The following is a 17,830-nucleotide window of genomic DNA, read 5'->3' as shown; positions in this document are numbered from 1 at the left end:
GGACTGAAATACAAAAATATGTAATAAGCAAATTTCACAAAATAACCATGATGACCTCTACCAGAGACAAAAGGTCAATTGTAAATGCCCAAACGGATCTGCTTTATTCAGGCATCCTGTTGGACGGAAGCATTGAAAAATAAATGTAGTCACACAGATATGCCCAAGGCAGACCTTTTACAGAAAAGGTTCATGCTCTAAAGTCTACACAAAATAAACTTGGGGCTTAAATGTTTCAGAAATATGTAAGTTTTACTTATTATTAGATGTATATGTACCTTGTGCCAACTGCTTGTCCAGGAAAATGAACACTTTTAAATACAAGCGCAAAAGCACCTTCCTATGGAGAGATAAAAAGGCATTAACAATGTTTATTATAATTGCCAAACATGAAATGTTGAAAACACTTGCTTCAGCAAAGAATCTTTTCGTTTACTCTTCTGCACTAGCTTCTAAACAACTAAAACACCCACTTTTTTAAACCAAGCCAACTCAAAATACAAAGATGCTCAACAAGTAATAGCTAAAAAAAAAAAAACCACTTTTTTTAAAAAGCCTATGTATTCTTACTTATTTGAAAAAGGACAGTAGGAGTGAGAGTGAAAGAGAATCAAACTGAGAGAGGGGGAAGAGAGAGCAAGAAAGGTCTCTGAGCTACCAGCTCACTCCCAAGTGGACCCAACAGCTAGGGCTGGACTTGGACTAAAGCCATGAAACCCAAACTTTATCCAAGTCTCTCACCTAAGTGGCAGCAGCACAAGTACTTGAACTGTCCCATAAAGTATGCATCAGAACCAGAGCAGAGAGCAGTGTGGTGCCATAACAAGCTAATCTTCTATCTGTGTGTCAGCATCCCAAATGGGCACCAGTTCAAATCACAACTGTTCTACTTCTGAATTAGCTCCCTACCTATAACTGGGGAAAGCAACGGAGGATGGCTCAAGTCCTTGGGCCTCTGCACCCATGTGAGAGACCTGGAAAGAAACTCCTGACTTTGGACCAGCTCAGCTGCAGCCATTGTGGCCAGATGGGGAGTGAACTAGTGGATCAAAGATCTCTCTCTTTCACTCCTTTCTCTATGTAAATCTCCCTTTCAAATAAAAATAAATAAATCTTTAAAAAATAATGCAGCAGCAGAATAAGCAGTATGGGACACAGGCAACATACATGTTACCAAGATTCCTCAGTAGTCACAGCATATCTCTTAAGACAACTAACTAGTTATAGAACTAGTAAAGCTCCCAAGAGTAATATCCAATATTCAAAACTCATTCTTTGCTCTTATAGTGACATGGTACTGTGACATTCCATTCTTGTTGACCTTGACATCAGAAATATGCTAAACAACTAAACACATCATACAACTAAGCACATCATACAACTCCATCAACCCAACTTCCTAAAGGACAAGGCCTAAGGAAATCAAGAATGAGTAAAAGGGGAAAATGAGGTAAAAAAGAACCACCATAAGATATATATTAGAATACAGAATAAGTGGAGGGAAAGGCCAGGTAACAACTAAAAACGTTGGAAAATCACTCTATCTCAGCTAAACAGGCGGAACCAACCTTTACATTATTTAGTACCCTAATACCTTTTGCTTCATCCAGCATAAAGACTGGTGTGCACACAGGAGTTAAAGGCTGGACCTTAGTAGGAAGTAAAGGGCTTTCAAATGGGAAAGTTATGAGGTCAGCATTGCAGTACATCAGGCATCTTGTATCAGAGTATCTGGCTTGAGTCTTCACTACTCCATTTCTAATCCAGTCTCCTACTCGTGTACCCTAGGAGGCAGCAGACATTGGCTCTTCGAAGTACTTGGGACCCTGCCAACCATGGGGGAGACCCAGATGGTGTTCCAGCTCCTGGCTTTGGCTTGGCACAGCCTAGCTGCTGTAATTATTTGAGGAGTGAACTAGCAGATGAAAGGTCACTCCCCACACCTCCAACACACATGCAATCACCCTCTCACTCTTTGTGGCTCTACCTTCCAAAACAAATAAACATTACAAAAGAATATTAAGAAAACTAATTATGAGTGAGGATGGGAATGAATTTGGACTACTGTGGATCTTTAATGTCTTCAATCTTAACTAGGGAAACTGAGATGGAATGAATATGTTATTTTCCTCTTGAATGGAAAACACTTATCTATAGAAATATTTTTTTTTTTTTTTTTTTTTATTGGAAAGGCGGATATACAGAGAGGAGAGACAGAGAGGAAGATCTTCCGTCAGATGATTCACTCCCCAAGTGAGCCGCAACGGGCCGATACTATGCCGGTCCGAAGCCAGGAGCCTCTTCCGGGTCTCCCACGCGGGTGCAGGGTCCCAAAGCTTTGGGCCGTCCTCGACTGCTTTCCCAGGCCACAGGCAGGGAGCTGGAAGGGAAGCGGGGCTGCCGGGATTAGAACCGGCGCCCATATGGGATCCCGGGCGTGCAAGGCGAGGACTTAACCACTTGCGCCACCGCGCCGGGCCCAGAAATATTTTTTCTGGGTCAAGGAGTCACCAAGAAGGAAAACAAGCAGTTAAGAATGATTCAGACACAAACAGGCATTATCCCAGAATAAAGACTGAATTCACTGATGTCATCCTTGTGCAAAGTGGTTGACAACAAGAGTGGAACAGAAAGCAAGAGAGTGATGAATCCTGCACTGCATGCTCGGTGTGATGTTCACATGTGGTATACAGGAATTTATTGCATCATGAATGTTTTTAGATAAACTTGGAATTTGGATTACTTCTCATGACACTAAATTACAGTGAAATTAGTAGACTTTTAATTGCATCTGAGAAAGTTATATAATAACTGGGTTCAAGTTGAATCATTGTATATATGAAAAAGGAAAACTAGAAATACTCAATAAATTAGCATAACCCCTGCTTAGGAAACTTAATTTTAATAAAAATGTCATAATTAACACTGGAGTAATTATATTTAAAAGTGTAGTTCAGGGCTCAGCATGACAGTCTAGTGGCTAAAATTCTCGCCTTGCATGTGCCAGTTAGTACTCAAGCTGCTCCATTTCCTGCTTGTGGCTTGGGGGAATAGTAGAGGATGGTCCAAGGCCTTGGGGCACTACAACTCAACGGCAGAAAAAACTGTTCTACTGTTAACAAAGTCCAATAAACCACTACAGCTCTAGCTGTTGTGGCCACTTGGGGAGTGTACCAGCGGATAGATCTTTCTCTCTGTATCTCCTCTCTGTGTACCGGCCTTTCCAATATAAATAAATAAATAAATAAATAAATAAATAAACAAATCTTTTTTTAAAGCGTAGTTTAATACCAATTGTTGGATAACTCTCTCCACGAGGGTAGTAAAACTGGTATCTTGACTTTCCCGATTGTCATACATATACTTAACAAGCTTGGCGATTGTCTCTGTGTCTGTTTCAGATTCAAAGTCATAGCCTTTGCTCTCCTGTAAGCAGAAAGAAAGAAAAAAATGTTTAAGGAAACAGTCACAGTATCCAAATATTTTCCAAAAACAACTTTTCCCCTTAAAACTCAGTAGTTTCTATTACTTTTTGAATGCCATATCCCATCATCCACTGTCCAAAACTAAGGCCACCCCTGATTTAGTATGGCATTCTATGAAACAAAAGGCTCACATAAATCAGGGCTGCCATTCTGGCACAGTGGACTAAGGCATCTGGGAAAACAGAGGAAGATGGCCCCTGACACCCATGTGGAAAACACAGATGGAGTTCCAGGCTCCCACTTCAGCCTGGCCCAGCCTCAGCTGTAGCAGCCATTTGGGAAGAGAACCAGTACATAGAAGATCTAACTCTTTCAAATAAATAAAACTCATATAAATCTATGTATGCCACATATGAATGGATTTTAAATTACTAAAATAAGAGGTAAGACACAAAGCATGAATTCCATAATGAATATAATTATTTTTCTTTGATAATAATTTAGTACCCAATGATATATCTATTAACTATGGGTGTCTATTCAATTAATATTAAATGATCCAGTCCCTCAGTCATACTAACATAACTGTCCCTGTGGCAATGGCTACTGCACAGACCAGCCAAGAAGCACAATGTTCTCATCTCTGCACAAAGTTCCCCTGCAGCAGCCCTTGGGAGGCACTCGTGGAGCCACCACTACTTATTTCCCTGACTGTACAGGTCACAGCTACAGTACAAGAAGGACCCAGAACCTTCCCTGACTCTGTCTCCATTCTTCTTATAAATCTTAGAGATTAAAAACTGACAAGCAGTGTCTTCAGAATGCAACGGATGTCCCATTTTGTCTGGGTGTTAGTCATTTATAATCATTAAGTCAAAGAATGATTGTCTTTCCATGTGAGAAAGAATTGTCCTACTGTTAAAGAAAAGTCTAACAAACCACTACAGTCACAGGGCTGTCTCAGGAATCACTTGATTGTAGTTAGATGGCGCTGCACATTCCAGCCAACAAGCTCAGCACTCACATTAGCAGTATATATGTAAGGACCACTGTCTTGAGATCACTTTACTCACCAAAAACTTTTTCAAGTCTTTGTAGTTAGTGATGATTCCATTATGAATAACAATAAATTCTGAAACAGATAAAAATATTGATAAAACATTAAGAGTCCACTAAATGCAAAAAATCACTACTACTATGAATAGATTTTTCTCAGGTGAAAATAAGCAATGAGCTATAAACTTGCAGGTATAATCATGTATTGTATATTTCTCATCATGAGGTTATCAACAGCTAGACCAACAACTCTGTTTATGCAGCTCTGCACAAGCCCACAGGGCCAGAAGGTGTGCACCAAGTCAGTCCAGAGACACCAGTTTCGGCTGTGGTTAAGCTACTAACTCCAAGTCATCCCATGGAAGGAGCATCCTTACAGGGCCTGATTCTTCATTTGCAAACTGAAAGAGTTAAAATAAATTACTATCTATATCATTTCTCTGTTCACACATTCCTGAATATCAGCCTAAAAGAGGCCTGTTGAACTAAAACAATGATCCTCCAACACACTAAAGGGGAGGCCAGCATGGTGGCAGCAGGTTTAGCAGCAACCTGTGATGTTGGCATCGTCTATGAGAGCTGGTGAGTGTACTGGCTGCTCTATTTCCAGTCCAGCGTCTGCTAATTGCCTAGAAAAAGCAGAAGAATGTGGCCCAAGTGCTTGGGCACTGGTTTCTATGTAGGAGAGTCGGACGAAACTGCTTGCTTCAAGCTGGGCCAGTCCTGGACACTGCAGCCATTTGGGGTCAAGCGGCAGATGAAAGATATCTCTTTCTCCCTCTCTCCTCACTCTGTAACTCTCACTTTCAAATAAATAAATACATCTTTAATAAAAGAAAAAATACTGAAGTTGAAGGCATTTACTAGGAAAAGCCCATTATTCAGTTTAAAAATTCCCTTGCCTAAGATCCCCTAATTCCTAAAACATCAAATAAATGAAGTTAACTATACTTCCAAGAAAAATGAATAAGATCATAGAATAATTTTCACCCTTTATAATTACTTTGAAAAATACAAAAATGGATAATCAAGAGATGATAGTGCTATTATTTGCAATCAATGAATATATATACAAAACACAAAACTGCCACTTCAGATTAGTTTAAAGCTCAGAAACTCATGAAAAAATTAGTACTAAATGCAAACTGACAGTAAGTTGTCAAAAATGTTCTTACTTAGGGGCTGTTGTAAAGAGTTAAGCTGCCACCTGCACTACCAACATCCAATGAATGCCAGTTCAAGTCCTGACTGTTCCACTTCTGACCCAGCTTCCCACTAATGTGGCTGGCACAACAGTGGAAAATGGCTTAAGTGCTTGGGCCCCTGCACCCATGTTGGAGACCTGGTCAGAGTTCCAGGTGCCTGGCTTCAGGCTGGACCAGCCCCAGTGTGTTAATACAGCCAGTCAAGGAGTAAACCATCAAATGGCAGCACTTGTACTCATGTTTGTTCTCTCACTCTCTTTCAAAAAAAAATCTTTCAGAAAACTCAAAAAGGGAAAATAACACATTACATATATTCAAACATATGTGTTTGCTTGTTCTTAAAGTTTTAAACTTATGTCAATTTATTTCATAAGCAGAGAAAGACAAAGGTAAAAAAACAAACAAACAAATTTTCCATCCCCATTTCACATGCCCACAGCAGGGGCAGGCATTGTAGTATAGAGATGTTAAGATAATGAAACTTAAGAGTACATTCCCTGTTCTTTAGTCCCAGCCCTCGTCAATCATTCTACAACATGCAGAATCTATGCATACCATTATTTTTATCAGAACGCTGGGGGTGGCTATTGACAGGACTGGGTTCTCCATGTGTTGCCCAACGGGTATGAGCTATTCCAAGGTGCACATCAAATTCGATATCCAAATCAATATCCTGTTGTTCTGGGAAGATAAAATAAAACATTCCAAATGTAAATCATGCTTTAAGCTATATTTAAATATAAGTACAATAACTCTATCTTTTCCCATAATGGACATATTCCAAGATCCCTAAGAATGCCTGAAACCCCAAATAATACCAAACCCTATATGTGTCATAATTTTTCCTTAAATTATTAGAATGCTGCTCACTTGGAATACACAAGTACTAACACATACAATCAATCATGTTCAAAATGGTTAAAAAGTTCAGGAGTTAATGTTGGTGAATTATTTATAAGCAAATGGTTTCATAACAACCAAAACACTGTATACAAAGAGCATAAACTTGCTTTAAATGTGATAAATTAACAACTGGTAAAGACAGACGAAGTGTATGCTGGTTATTAATACAGGATGCTTTCAACTTTCCTGGAGGTTTGAAACCTTAAGAGTGAAGGACAGAGTAATATAATTTTTTAAATCTGTATTTGATTCTTGCCATGAAAAAAAATTACTATAGTAGGCAAAAATAAATTCATTTTCTCAATGTTACAAAACATTGACTGAAATTTCTTCTGTCTCCTGTGACTGTAACACATTTTACAACATAAGGCACAATTAAGGTTAATTTCCAAAAACCCACATGCTCTTCAAAAAAAAATGACACTGTGAACACCTAAAGTTACTGGGAAGTTACTGAAGTTACTGGCAAGTGTTCCTTTATCTTGAAGAGCAACTGATTTTCAATTTCTTTTTCCTATATGTCATCTCTTCTTGTTTGTTTCACAGTGAGAAAAAAAAAAGTGGGGGTGGCAGCTTGGCCTGGTGTGGGGGCCTAGTGGCTAAAGCCATTGCTTTGCATGAGCCGGGATCCCATATGGGTGAAAGTTTGTATCCCAGCTGTTACACTTCCATCCAGCTCCCTGCTTGTGGCCTGGGAAAGCAACAGAGGATGGCCCAAAGTCTTGGGACTCTGCACCTGCATCGGAAACCCAGAAGAAGTTCCTGGCTCCTGGCTCCTGGCTTTGGCTCAGCTTAGCTCTAGTTTTTAAAACAGTAATGCCCTCCTTCTAAAACCAGCTAACAAGGTTTGTCAGAATTAAGTCTAAATAAATGGCAAACTGTTCAAACATCTGAACAGTAAAGTCCATACATTTTAGTACTTTGTGAATATACTGGTCAATCAGAAGCCATCCTAAAACACAAGGTGAACTAGGAAACAATGCTTAAAATCCTTGACTAGATTTCCATTGCCTATGAAAGTGGTCTGTAACCGCAGCTGCACATCCTAAATCTGGTCATAAGGATTTATAAAAAGATTCTCACATTCTAACATGCACTCTGAGATCCATTCCTTTTTTCTCCCCCCACAAGATAAAAGCTCCAACAGCTTTTCCTGGCAGATGAGGCCCTTTACCATATGGTCTCCACCCACATATCCAACCTCATCAGCACTCCTCTTCACAAACTATTTCTAAAGCTGGCAATAAACCTTTCACACACACACACATACACAGACACACACAATAACTTCAGGCCAGGTATCACAGACTTCTTGCCATTCCATCTACAAGAAGATTACCTTGGTCCAGATATCAAGGACTTCTTACCACTCTTATTGCGGCCCAAGCCACTACCATCTCCAAACTGGACTATTTCAACAGAATCCTAGCTGGTCTGCCTGCAATGTAGACTTCATACACCAAGCACAGTGATCCTTTCAAAACAAAAGTTACACCAGACAATTCCCCTATGTAAAACCTTTGAATGGCTTCCTAGGATACATTTGGTAAAATCCACTATCCTAAAGCACCTTCATGATCCAGTCCCCCAACACCTCTATTGCCTCATCTTCTCCAATTTCCCTGCCCTCATTGTATTCTAACCCCACTAATTCCACCATAAACAGGCTAAGCTTCCACTGGGTCTTTGTGTTTGGCAACCTTCCACCTAGAGTCCTCTCTAATTACAGTGTTTGCTCAAACGCTACTTCTACCATACTTCTTTACAGTACTAATCACTACCTAACACCATACTAGACAGTAAATTCCATCAGGCAGACTATGTCTGCTGAGCCCTTAGGACATAAAAAGACAGCTGCTATATTAACAGACATTTTATTACTGAATCCTCACAACACTCTCTGAGGTGAGTACTACTATTCTCACTTTACAGGCAAGGAACAGTTCAAAGAGATCACTGAATCACACAGCTAACAGTCAAAGTTATTAGGTTATACCTAATAGGTTAGAACCCAAGACAGGTTGACACCAGAGCCCAAGATTAAAATCACCTTAAAATATTCATACTGTCAGTCTGGTTTCCACTAGAATTCAAGTTCTACAGAAGCAATAACCTGCCTTATCATTTTGAATCCAAAGCATTAAGAGGATTTTTGGCAGACACTGGTGCAATGTCTCATTGGCTAATCCTTTCCCTTCAAGTCTCAGGATCCCATATGGTCACCAGTTTATGTCTCAGCTGCTCCACTTTCCCATCCAGCTCCTTGCTTGTGGCCTGGGAAAGCAGCAAAAGATGGCCTAAATCCTTGAGACCCTGCAACCCAGGTGGAAGACCTGGAAGAAGTTCCTGGCTCCTAGATTCAGATCAGCTCAGCTCCAGCCATTGTGGCCACTTGGGGAGTGAACCAGCAAATGGAAGCTCTTTCTCTCTGTCTCTTCTTCTCTCTGTAAATTTGACTTTCCAATAAAAGTAAATAAATATTTTTTTAAAAAGAGAGAGAGATTAGCCTTTTTAAAAAAACAGAGCAGCTGGGACTTGAACTGGTGTCCACAAAGGACGCAGATACTGCAGGTGCAGTTTAACTGTTAAGCCACACAACCAGTCCCAAGATGATTTTTTTGTAATGGTGATGCTGAGGTCACCACTATAGCAAAGCAGACTAGTCACTATCTATAATGCAGGCATCCCATAAGAGCTCTGGTTCAAATCCTGGCTGTTCTGCTCACTAGGAAATCAGTGGAAGATCACTCAAATCCTTGGGTTCCTGCTACTCATAAAGGAGAACTGGATGGAATTTCTGGCTCCTGGTTTTAGCTTGGCCCACCCCTGGCTTTTGCAACCATTTGGGGAATGAATCAGCAAATAGAAGATCTCTTTCTCTGTCTCCCCCTCTCCCTTTGTCCTTCTAACTTCCAAATAAATAAATGAGGAAAGAAAGTGGTGACACCGATCACAATCTGTTTTTCCAGTCTCCCATACTTGTCTACCAACAGAGCAGACATAAAGGACCACATGTAATTCCATCAACAATGTGCACTCTTATTTTTAGCCAGGTTGCTCTACAGACCTTCCTATCACGTCATCTTTACTGCCCAAATATAATCAGCAGCCATTCCCTACATAGCTCATGTCTCCCCATTGTGTGAGATATCTCTTTCTTCTGAATCTCAGCAATTTATTTGTTTTCTTCTACACAGCCTATACTTATCAGCCAGGGATACAGGACACAGAACTCACAGTAAACAGATTATTAATACCGTGGTTTTTAAAGTCTAGCTATTTGGATATCTGCTTTATCAATAGCTAATCTTAGCCACAATATACACAAATAAACACTAACTATGAAAAGAGTACTACACCACTAAATGTATGAGTTACTTAAAAAGAAAAAAATGACTAAATTCCATCATCTTACTCTTCTACCTGTATTCCTTTACAACTATTCAAGGGCAGCCATTTGAGCTGGTATATAAACCCAGTTTTTTGTGGAGGATTTTAAAAATACTTCTTCAATCAGCCTATTTCGAAATATTGGTTCATGTCCAATTTCTTGCGAATGACAAACTTCATAAGCACAAAATTATGACCAAAATACTGAAAAGTTAAATTTTGTTTAATGAAGCAAACATGAAGGAGGTGGATGTCAAAAGTCTATGGAAAATCCTATACTAGATTGTCACACCATTTGTCCATGTTTTTGAAACCCCTGCAAATCTCTGGACACCCTGTGCCCAAGTGAGAGAAAAGCACACCACCTTCCTACAAGGCAACACGCAGACTGGCTGCACACTCAAGTTCCCCACTGTCTGAAGTGAAGAAGGCAGCAGGTGGGACCTATGAGCCGGAGCACCTGCGAGGGCTGCAGTGGGGGCTCTGCAGCCGCTGCACTTTCACACATTTGCCTTGCAGTGCATGCAGTATACTGAGCCAACAGTCTCTGCTGGCAGCCATGGGCACTTTTACAGCTCACATACACTAAGACCAATTCAGACAGCAACACACCACTTTTCTTCCCTCGCTTCGACTTTTTAAGAATCATGATCCTGAAGATGAGCCTCAAAACACAGACTCCCAGGGAGGTGACAATCTGATGGAGAGGGTAGAAAAAGGAGAGAAGGGTTTGGGGGACAAAAATCAACCTAAGTACATTACTGTGGACTTCTTCATCCAGGGCCTTCACTTTTCCTTTCTTCTTAATGAGCTGGATTTTACAGGCGTTGGCTTCCCAGTCCTTGTCATTGCCTCCATCAACTCCCACACCTAAAGTGCCATGAGACAGGAAAGCAAGATTTAGAGACTGGCTGTTACTAAAATTACCCATGTGAGGCAAAATCTTCGTTTTAAAAAAATGGTATTTTCATCTAATTAATTATCAATTCAACATTTACTGAAAACCTAGCATACATGAAGAACTTCAGCAGTTAACAAAGATAAAAATGTCTACATTTGCCCTCAAATTTTCTTTAAAAAAGAGAGTTTATTTTTTAAAAGGCAGAGAGAGAAAGATAAATGTCTTCTGTCTGCTGATTCAGTCCTCAAATGACACATGAATACAACTGGGCCAGGCTGAAGCAAGGAGCTTCTTTTGGTATCCCGTGCAGGTGCAGAGGCCAAAGCACTTGAGCCATCCTCCACTGCTTTCCCAGACATCAACAGAGAGCTGGATTTGAGATGGTGCAGCCAGGACTCAAACCAGTACCCAATTGTCACAGCAGCAACCCTCAAATTTTATATTTAATAAGAAGACAGACAAGAGACACTGCCATTGTGGTACAGTGGGTTAAGCTACCAACTCTAACACTGATATCCCATAAGAGCAGTAGTCTGAGTCCCACAGCTCCACTTCCCACAGCTCCACAGCTGCTTATTAATGCAACTGGGAAAGCAATAGAAGATGACCCAACTACTTGGACCCCTGCCACCCATGTGGGAGACCCGGATGAAGCTCCTGGCTTCAGCCTGGCCCAGTCTGGTTGTTGCAGTCATTTAGGAAGAGAAGCAACAAAAGGAAGATATTTTTCTCTCCTTCTGTCATTCTGTCTTCCAAACAAATAAATCAATCTTATAAAAGAATAAGGAGAAAGAGGGGGAACAAGAAGAAGAAAGGGAGAATATAACAATGATGACAACACATAGACAAGGGAGGCTGAGTGTTTAGCACAGCAGTTAAGCCCACTGCCTTTGACTCCCACACCCCAAATGGGAGTGTTTAGTTTGAGTCCTGATTCCACCACTTATGATCTAGTGTCTTGTTAATGTATACCTTAGGAGACAATAGGTAAGGCTCAAGTGCTTGGGTTCCTGCTACTGAATTCTAGATTCCCAACTTAGGCCTGTCCCAGTCCTTGCTAATATGAGCATCTGGGGAAGTAAATCAGTGGTTGGAATATTTGTCTTTCTCTCTGTCTGCAATCAAGTAAACTAAAAGTCAGCAAACAAAAATAAAAATACATGAGATCAGGCCAAGACAGCCAAAAAAAATGCAGACAAGGAAAGCATAACTGCAATACAGTGTGATTACAGTTATAATGAAACTCTCTGGATACTTCTGCAATTGGAGTACAATGAAGCAATTCAGAAGATGGGCACTCACCACAAGAGGCCAAGGAGGAAAGGTCACAGAAGACAGCTCTTGACATTCTACTGAAGTTGCTTAGAAATTTGAGAGTTACCCAGAAGGTACAGGGAAAGCACCAAGTTGTTTCAAGCAGAAAAATAACATGGCAAAAACATTTGGTCAACTCCCTGGAAACAGTGTAGATGATGGACTGAAAGGGAGAAACCAGAGGGAGACCAGCTGTCAAGCAAAAATACACAGGGCCTACACTACACAGTGAAGCGAAGACACAGACAGGGTACATTGAATATACCAAGTTGAATATGAAGTAAGAAAGCAGCAGAAGGCTGGGATACTCCTGGGCTCAAAGGACTTGATGAATGACAGCTGACAAAAGGACATAGAAAAAACATTGATGGACATCAGGATCCCATACGGGTGCCAGGTCGTGTCACAGGGGACCCACTTCCCATCCAGCTCCCTGTTTGTGGCCTGGGAAAGCAGTTGAGGATGGACCAAAGCCTTGGGACCCTGCACCCATGTGGGAGACACAGAAGAGGCTCTGGGCTCCTGGCTTCAAACTGACTCAACTCTGGTCATTACAGCCACTTGGGGAGAGAATCAACGAATGAAAAATCTTTTCTGTCTCTGCTGTCTGTATATCTGACTTTCCAGTAAAAATAAAATAAATCTTAAAGAAGGAGGGAGGGAAGGAAGGATGGAAGGAAGGAACGAAAGAGAGAGAGAGAGAGAGAAAGGAAGAAAAAAGGAAGAAAAGAAGGAAGGAAGGAGAGAGAGAGAAAGGAAGAAAAAAGGAAGAAAGGAAGGAAGGAAGGAAAGAGAGAGAGAGAGAAAGAAAGAAAGAAAGAAAGAAGGAAAGAAAGAAGGAAAGAGAGAGGAAAGAAAATACTGCGGAGTGAGCAAATACTGCAGTACAGGCAGTTTAATGGTGAATATGGAAAGTTATAATATCAAAGTCTATCCAGAAATTTCTAGAAGCAGATGAAAAGGAATGCAACTTGGGAAATACATCTAGACTTAGTAAGTCACCAACACACAGGAGATTAATGAAGTCAGAGTTCACCCATGAAGAAACAAAATTCAGAAGTTGGGCCTAAAAAAGAATCTTGAACATCAATATTTCAGCAGTAGGTAGAGCAGTAGGTAGAACCTCCAAAGCTGATGCAGAAGAAAGCAGCATGAGCACCTGATGCAGGGATTAGTCACCAATTGGGATGCCTCCATTCCATACCAGATGCCTGGTTCAAGTCCCAGCTCCTCTACTTCCCATCCAGCTTTCTGCTAATGAGCACCTTGAGAAGCAGATGATAGCTCAAGTATTGAGGTCCCTACCATCGCATGAGATACACAGATTTCCTTGCTTCAGCCTGACCTAGCCCCAGCTGTGGTAGGCATCTGGGAAGTGTAATAATAGATGGATGAGCCCTGTCTCTACCTTTCAAATAAATAAGAATTTTAAAAAGGAAGAGAATGAAAAGATGTGCTACCAGAGAAAGTGAAAGAGATAAATTAAAGAGCAAAGAAACTGAGGTACTGACTAAGAAAGATCTGTGAGGACAAATGCCCTTCATGTGGCAATGAGAGTGCAGAAAAGTTAACACAGAGGTCGACACCGCTAACCTTAGAAGGCTTCTTTTCAAGGTTGGCCCTAGGCTGGCATCTGGAAACTTGGATGCTGGGAATGTTCTTGCCACCCTAAGTAAGACTGGTTTCCAGTGCAGATACACTGGGCAAACAACAGGGCTTCTGCTGAACTCCTGCATTTCTTCTGGTAGGAGAGAATTTTCAGAGGTGCCAAGCAGATGGTTCCCACACAACAACCAGACTCTCCTGAGTCTCTACTGTGTACCACCTGTGGAAAAGGCTTCCCAAATCTCCTCACGACTCCCTGGAGGGATTGAACACAGCCTGCGGAACTCCCCTGGGAGGGGCCTGCTTGGCTTACTCCAGGATACTCCTCATGCCCCTTTTCCCTGCTCTGACTCTGCACTGGCCTCTCACTGCAGTGGAACGTGGCTGCCAATACAACCACAGGCTGAATCTCCTGAGTCTTCTAAGGGTGCTCCAGGGGAACCCAGATACATGGCAGCCAGAGAGCTAAACCCCAGTAGCAGGAATGTTACATGTTTTCATTTGTTTAACAAAGACAGGGGACAGGCCAAAAGCATGGAATTCATGGAGAAAAACAAAATAAATTTACAGGAAAGAGGAATTTATAAAGCAAAGTCTTCAATGCTCTACCATGAAAATGCCCCGTGCGTTTTACATTTATAAAGTAACAGTCTTAATAAATAAAAGTTGAGGGCCCGGCGGCACGGCCTAGCAGCTAAAGTTCTCACCTTGAACGCGCTGGAATCCCATGTGGGCACCGGTTCTAATCCCGGCAGCTCCACTTCCCACCCAGCTCCTTGCTTGTAGCCTGAAAAGCATTTGAGGATGACCCAAAGCTTTGGGACCCTGCACCCATGCGGGAGACCTGGAGGAAGTTCCTGGTTCCCGGCTTCGGATCGGCACAGCACTGGCTGTAGCGCTCACTTGGGGAGTGAATCATCAGATGGAAGATCTCTCCTCCTCTCTGTCTCTCCTCCTGTCTGTATTTCTGACTTTGTAATGAAAATAAATCTTTAAAAAATAATAATAAAATAAATAAATAAAAGTTGATCCTCATATGAAACAATGCTCCACTTACATGGTGATAAACTGCTGAAATTACATGGACAAATCTTTAAACCAACAAAAGGCAAAAATTCTTTAAATTTAGATTTAGTAAACACCAAAAGCAAACATCACTCAAACAAAGCCCAGCCTCCAAAAAGACAACATTCTCTGTTTAGGTTCAAAAGTCATAAAAAGAAAAAAAAGCATTTTTTAAAGAAATACCAGCAGAATCGTATCCTCTGTATTCCAGTCTCTGAAGGCCTTTGATGAGAGTCTCCAAGATTTCACGTCTTGTGCGAGGAACATGGTAGTTTAAGTAAGCAAATATACCTGCGAATAAACACATACTTAATGAGAAATGAAAATTAAATAATTCAAATTGACATAATTACTTCTAGGATGTAACAAAATCTGACAGTAGATTCCCTCTTTAAAAAAAAACTTAAAAGCTCGGTGATGGCAGTGCAGCACAGTCAATTAAGCTGCTGCCGGTAATGCTAACATCCTACGTGAGGGACCCAGGCCGAGTCTCAGCCACTCTGCTTCCAATCCACCTGCCCGCTAATGAGCTCTGAAACGCAGCTAAAGATGGCACCAGCACTTAAGTTCCTGCCACCCAGGTAGAATACGTGGATGGAGTTCAGACATGGTACAACGTGGACCACTGCAATCACTTGGGTAGTGAGCCCAAGGGCACTTCTCCCTTTGTCATTATACCTGTTGAATCAACCAACAGTTTTTATAAAAGTAGGAATAAAAGTACTAGAATGATGTGAACTGAACCGGAAGAGCACAGAGGGAACAGAACACTTATAAGGGAAGTCCACATTGACCAACAGCACCATGGACATCAACCAAGGCCTTAGACAGTCCAACTGCACAAAATGAATGTCACAAACACGCACACTCGAGCTACCTGTGAAAGAGCTATCCTTTCACTTAACTCCATTTCAGTGTGATTGTACTGATTCATAAGTGATTTAAACTAATTCTGTGTGATAAAACTACAGAATAACAACTCTTCATTTCCATCTAAAAAAAACCCCTTATTTTTATAAAAAGCACAATACTATTGAAACACTTCAACATACAAAAACACTGTACTGTTAATATTCAACAGAAAACCATCATAACTTATGTTGACCACCACAATCAATACACTGCCATGTCTTCACATAAATCACCAGGTCCTTAAGAAAAAAAAAATCTGCACTTTAAAACCAAAATCTGAGCCCTCACTATAGAGCAGTGGGTCTAGCTGCCACCTGCAACACTGGCATCCCATTTGCTCCACTTCTGATCAAATTATGTCAACGTATCTAGGAAAGAAAAAACATCTCAAGAGCTTGAGCCTTTCAAATAAATTATTTTTAAAAATCTGAAACAACTGTCTGAACACTTCTTCCAAAAGGAAATACCAAACCAAAGACTCATAGGAATGTGGTTTTTCATTTATTTAACAAAAGAGGGATGACAACAGCGTAGTGGCCTAGTCGGCTAATCCTCCACCTGCAGCACCAGCATCCCATTTGGGTACCAGCTCATGTTTGGGCTGCTCCACTTCTGCTCAAGCTCTCTGCTAATGGCTTTGGAAAGCAGCAGAGGATGGATCAAGTGCTTGGACCCCTACACCCACAACTGAGACTCAGAAGAAGCGCCTGGTTCGCATCTTCAGACCAGTCCAGCTCTGGCTGTGGCAGCCTTTTGGGCAGTGAAGCAGTAGATGCAAGATTTCTCTGTCTCTCCTCTTCTCTCTCTATAACTCTTTCAAAAAAAAAAAAGTAAATATTTTTTTAAATTCTTTTAGTTGTAAGTTTTCATGTTTTGTACAATTAATTCATTTCCATAGCACCACAATCCTCTAAGAGATAGAACATTTATTCTATAGATGCAAAAATTAAAACTGGGTTAATCGAGATCCCAGAGCTAGTTAGGAACAGCATTCTCAGTCTCCAAGCACAGCAACTAAGATAAGAACACAAAACTACACAGCTTAATATTTATAAGTCTAGGGCCCGGCACAATGGCCTAGTGGTTAAAGTTCTCACCTTGCATGCACCAGGATCCCATATGGTTGCCAGTTCTAATCCCAGCAGCCCTGCTTCCCATCCAGCTCCCTGCTGTGGCCTGGGAAAGCAGTTGAGGATGGCCCAAAGCCTTGGGATCTTGCACCCATGTGGAAGACCTGGAGGAACTCCTGGCTTCGGATTGGCACAGCTCCGGCCATTGCGGTCATTTAGGGAGTGAATCATGGGACAGAAGATCTTCCTCTCTGTCTCTCCTCCTCTCTGTATATCCGCCTTTCCAATAAAAATAAATAAATCTTAAAACAAACAAACAAATATATATATATATATTTCAAAGGCTAGAGGCAGCAGCACAGGAGTGTGCATTTCATAACTCAATCACTAGAGGGCAGGAGAAAAAAAAATCCCACGTCCAGAGCTGACGAATTGTTTCTTCAGATTAATCCAGAGTAGATACATGAGTTCTGGGGTTTCATTATTACCTGCTGATCCTTCAAAAAGTACCTGCAATATGTATAAACTAAACCAACAACCAAAGTGCAACTTTTTTGAAAGGCAGAGTTACAGAAATTTTCATCTGTTGGTTCACTCTCCAAATGACTACAACAGCCAGGGCTGGGGCCAAGCCCAAGGAAGGAACCTGAAACTCCATCTAGGTCTCCCACATAAGTGACAGGGGCCCAAATACTTGGACCATCTTCTGCTTTCCCAGCAGCCTTAGCAGGGAGCTGGGCTGAAAGCAGAGCAGCAAGGTCTCAAAATGGCATTCTTACGGGATACCAGTATGTGTGGTGACTGAACCTGCTGCACAAATTAAACCTCTGTACGTATTATCCTTTTCCTCCAAAGGACCACCAATCTTTGAGAAAGATTAAACACACACAGGTAACTACCAGTTAAACCCAGTAAGTATTCTAACTAAACAAAAAGATCATACAGGAAATACAGATCTTTTCCAAAATAATACTTGTGAGTACC

The 17,830-nt window shown here is 41.2% G+C and overlaps 1 protein-coding gene across 2 annotated transcripts in view; it reads right to left on the bottom strand.

The window, feature by feature from the left end:
- GFPT1 (glutamine--fructose-6-phosphate transaminase 1) overlaps positions 1–17,830 on the bottom strand; it is a 55,769-nt gene that overhangs the window by 29,815 nt on the left and 8,124 nt on the right. For both annotated transcript variants that reach the window (XM_040993285.1, XM_040993284.1), the window contains exons 2-7: positions 15,048–15,155; positions 10,742–10,849; positions 6,242–6,367; positions 4,499–4,557; positions 3,292–3,426; positions 279–340 (exon numbers count right to left, since the gene is read on the bottom strand). In XM_040993285.1, coding sequence (XP_040849219.1) covers positions 279–340; positions 3,292–3,426; positions 4,499–4,557; positions 6,242–6,367; positions 10,742–10,849; positions 15,048–15,155 — 598 coding nt within the window. The remainder of the gene's footprint in view (positions 1–278; positions 341–3,291; positions 3,427–4,498; positions 4,558–6,241; positions 6,368–10,741; positions 10,850–15,047; positions 15,156–17,830) is intronic.

This window comes from Ochotona curzoniae, unplaced genomic scaffold (genome assembly GCF_017591425.1).
Source record: "Ochotona curzoniae isolate NIBS_2020 unplaced genomic scaffold, NIBS_Ocur_1.0 contig_883, whole genome shotgun sequence".
NCBI lineage: Eukaryota > Metazoa > Chordata > Mammalia > Lagomorpha > Ochotonidae > Ochotona > Ochotona curzoniae.
The sequence above is the reverse complement of the archived record's forward strand: the minus strand, read 5'-3'. Positions and strand labels throughout refer to the sequence as shown.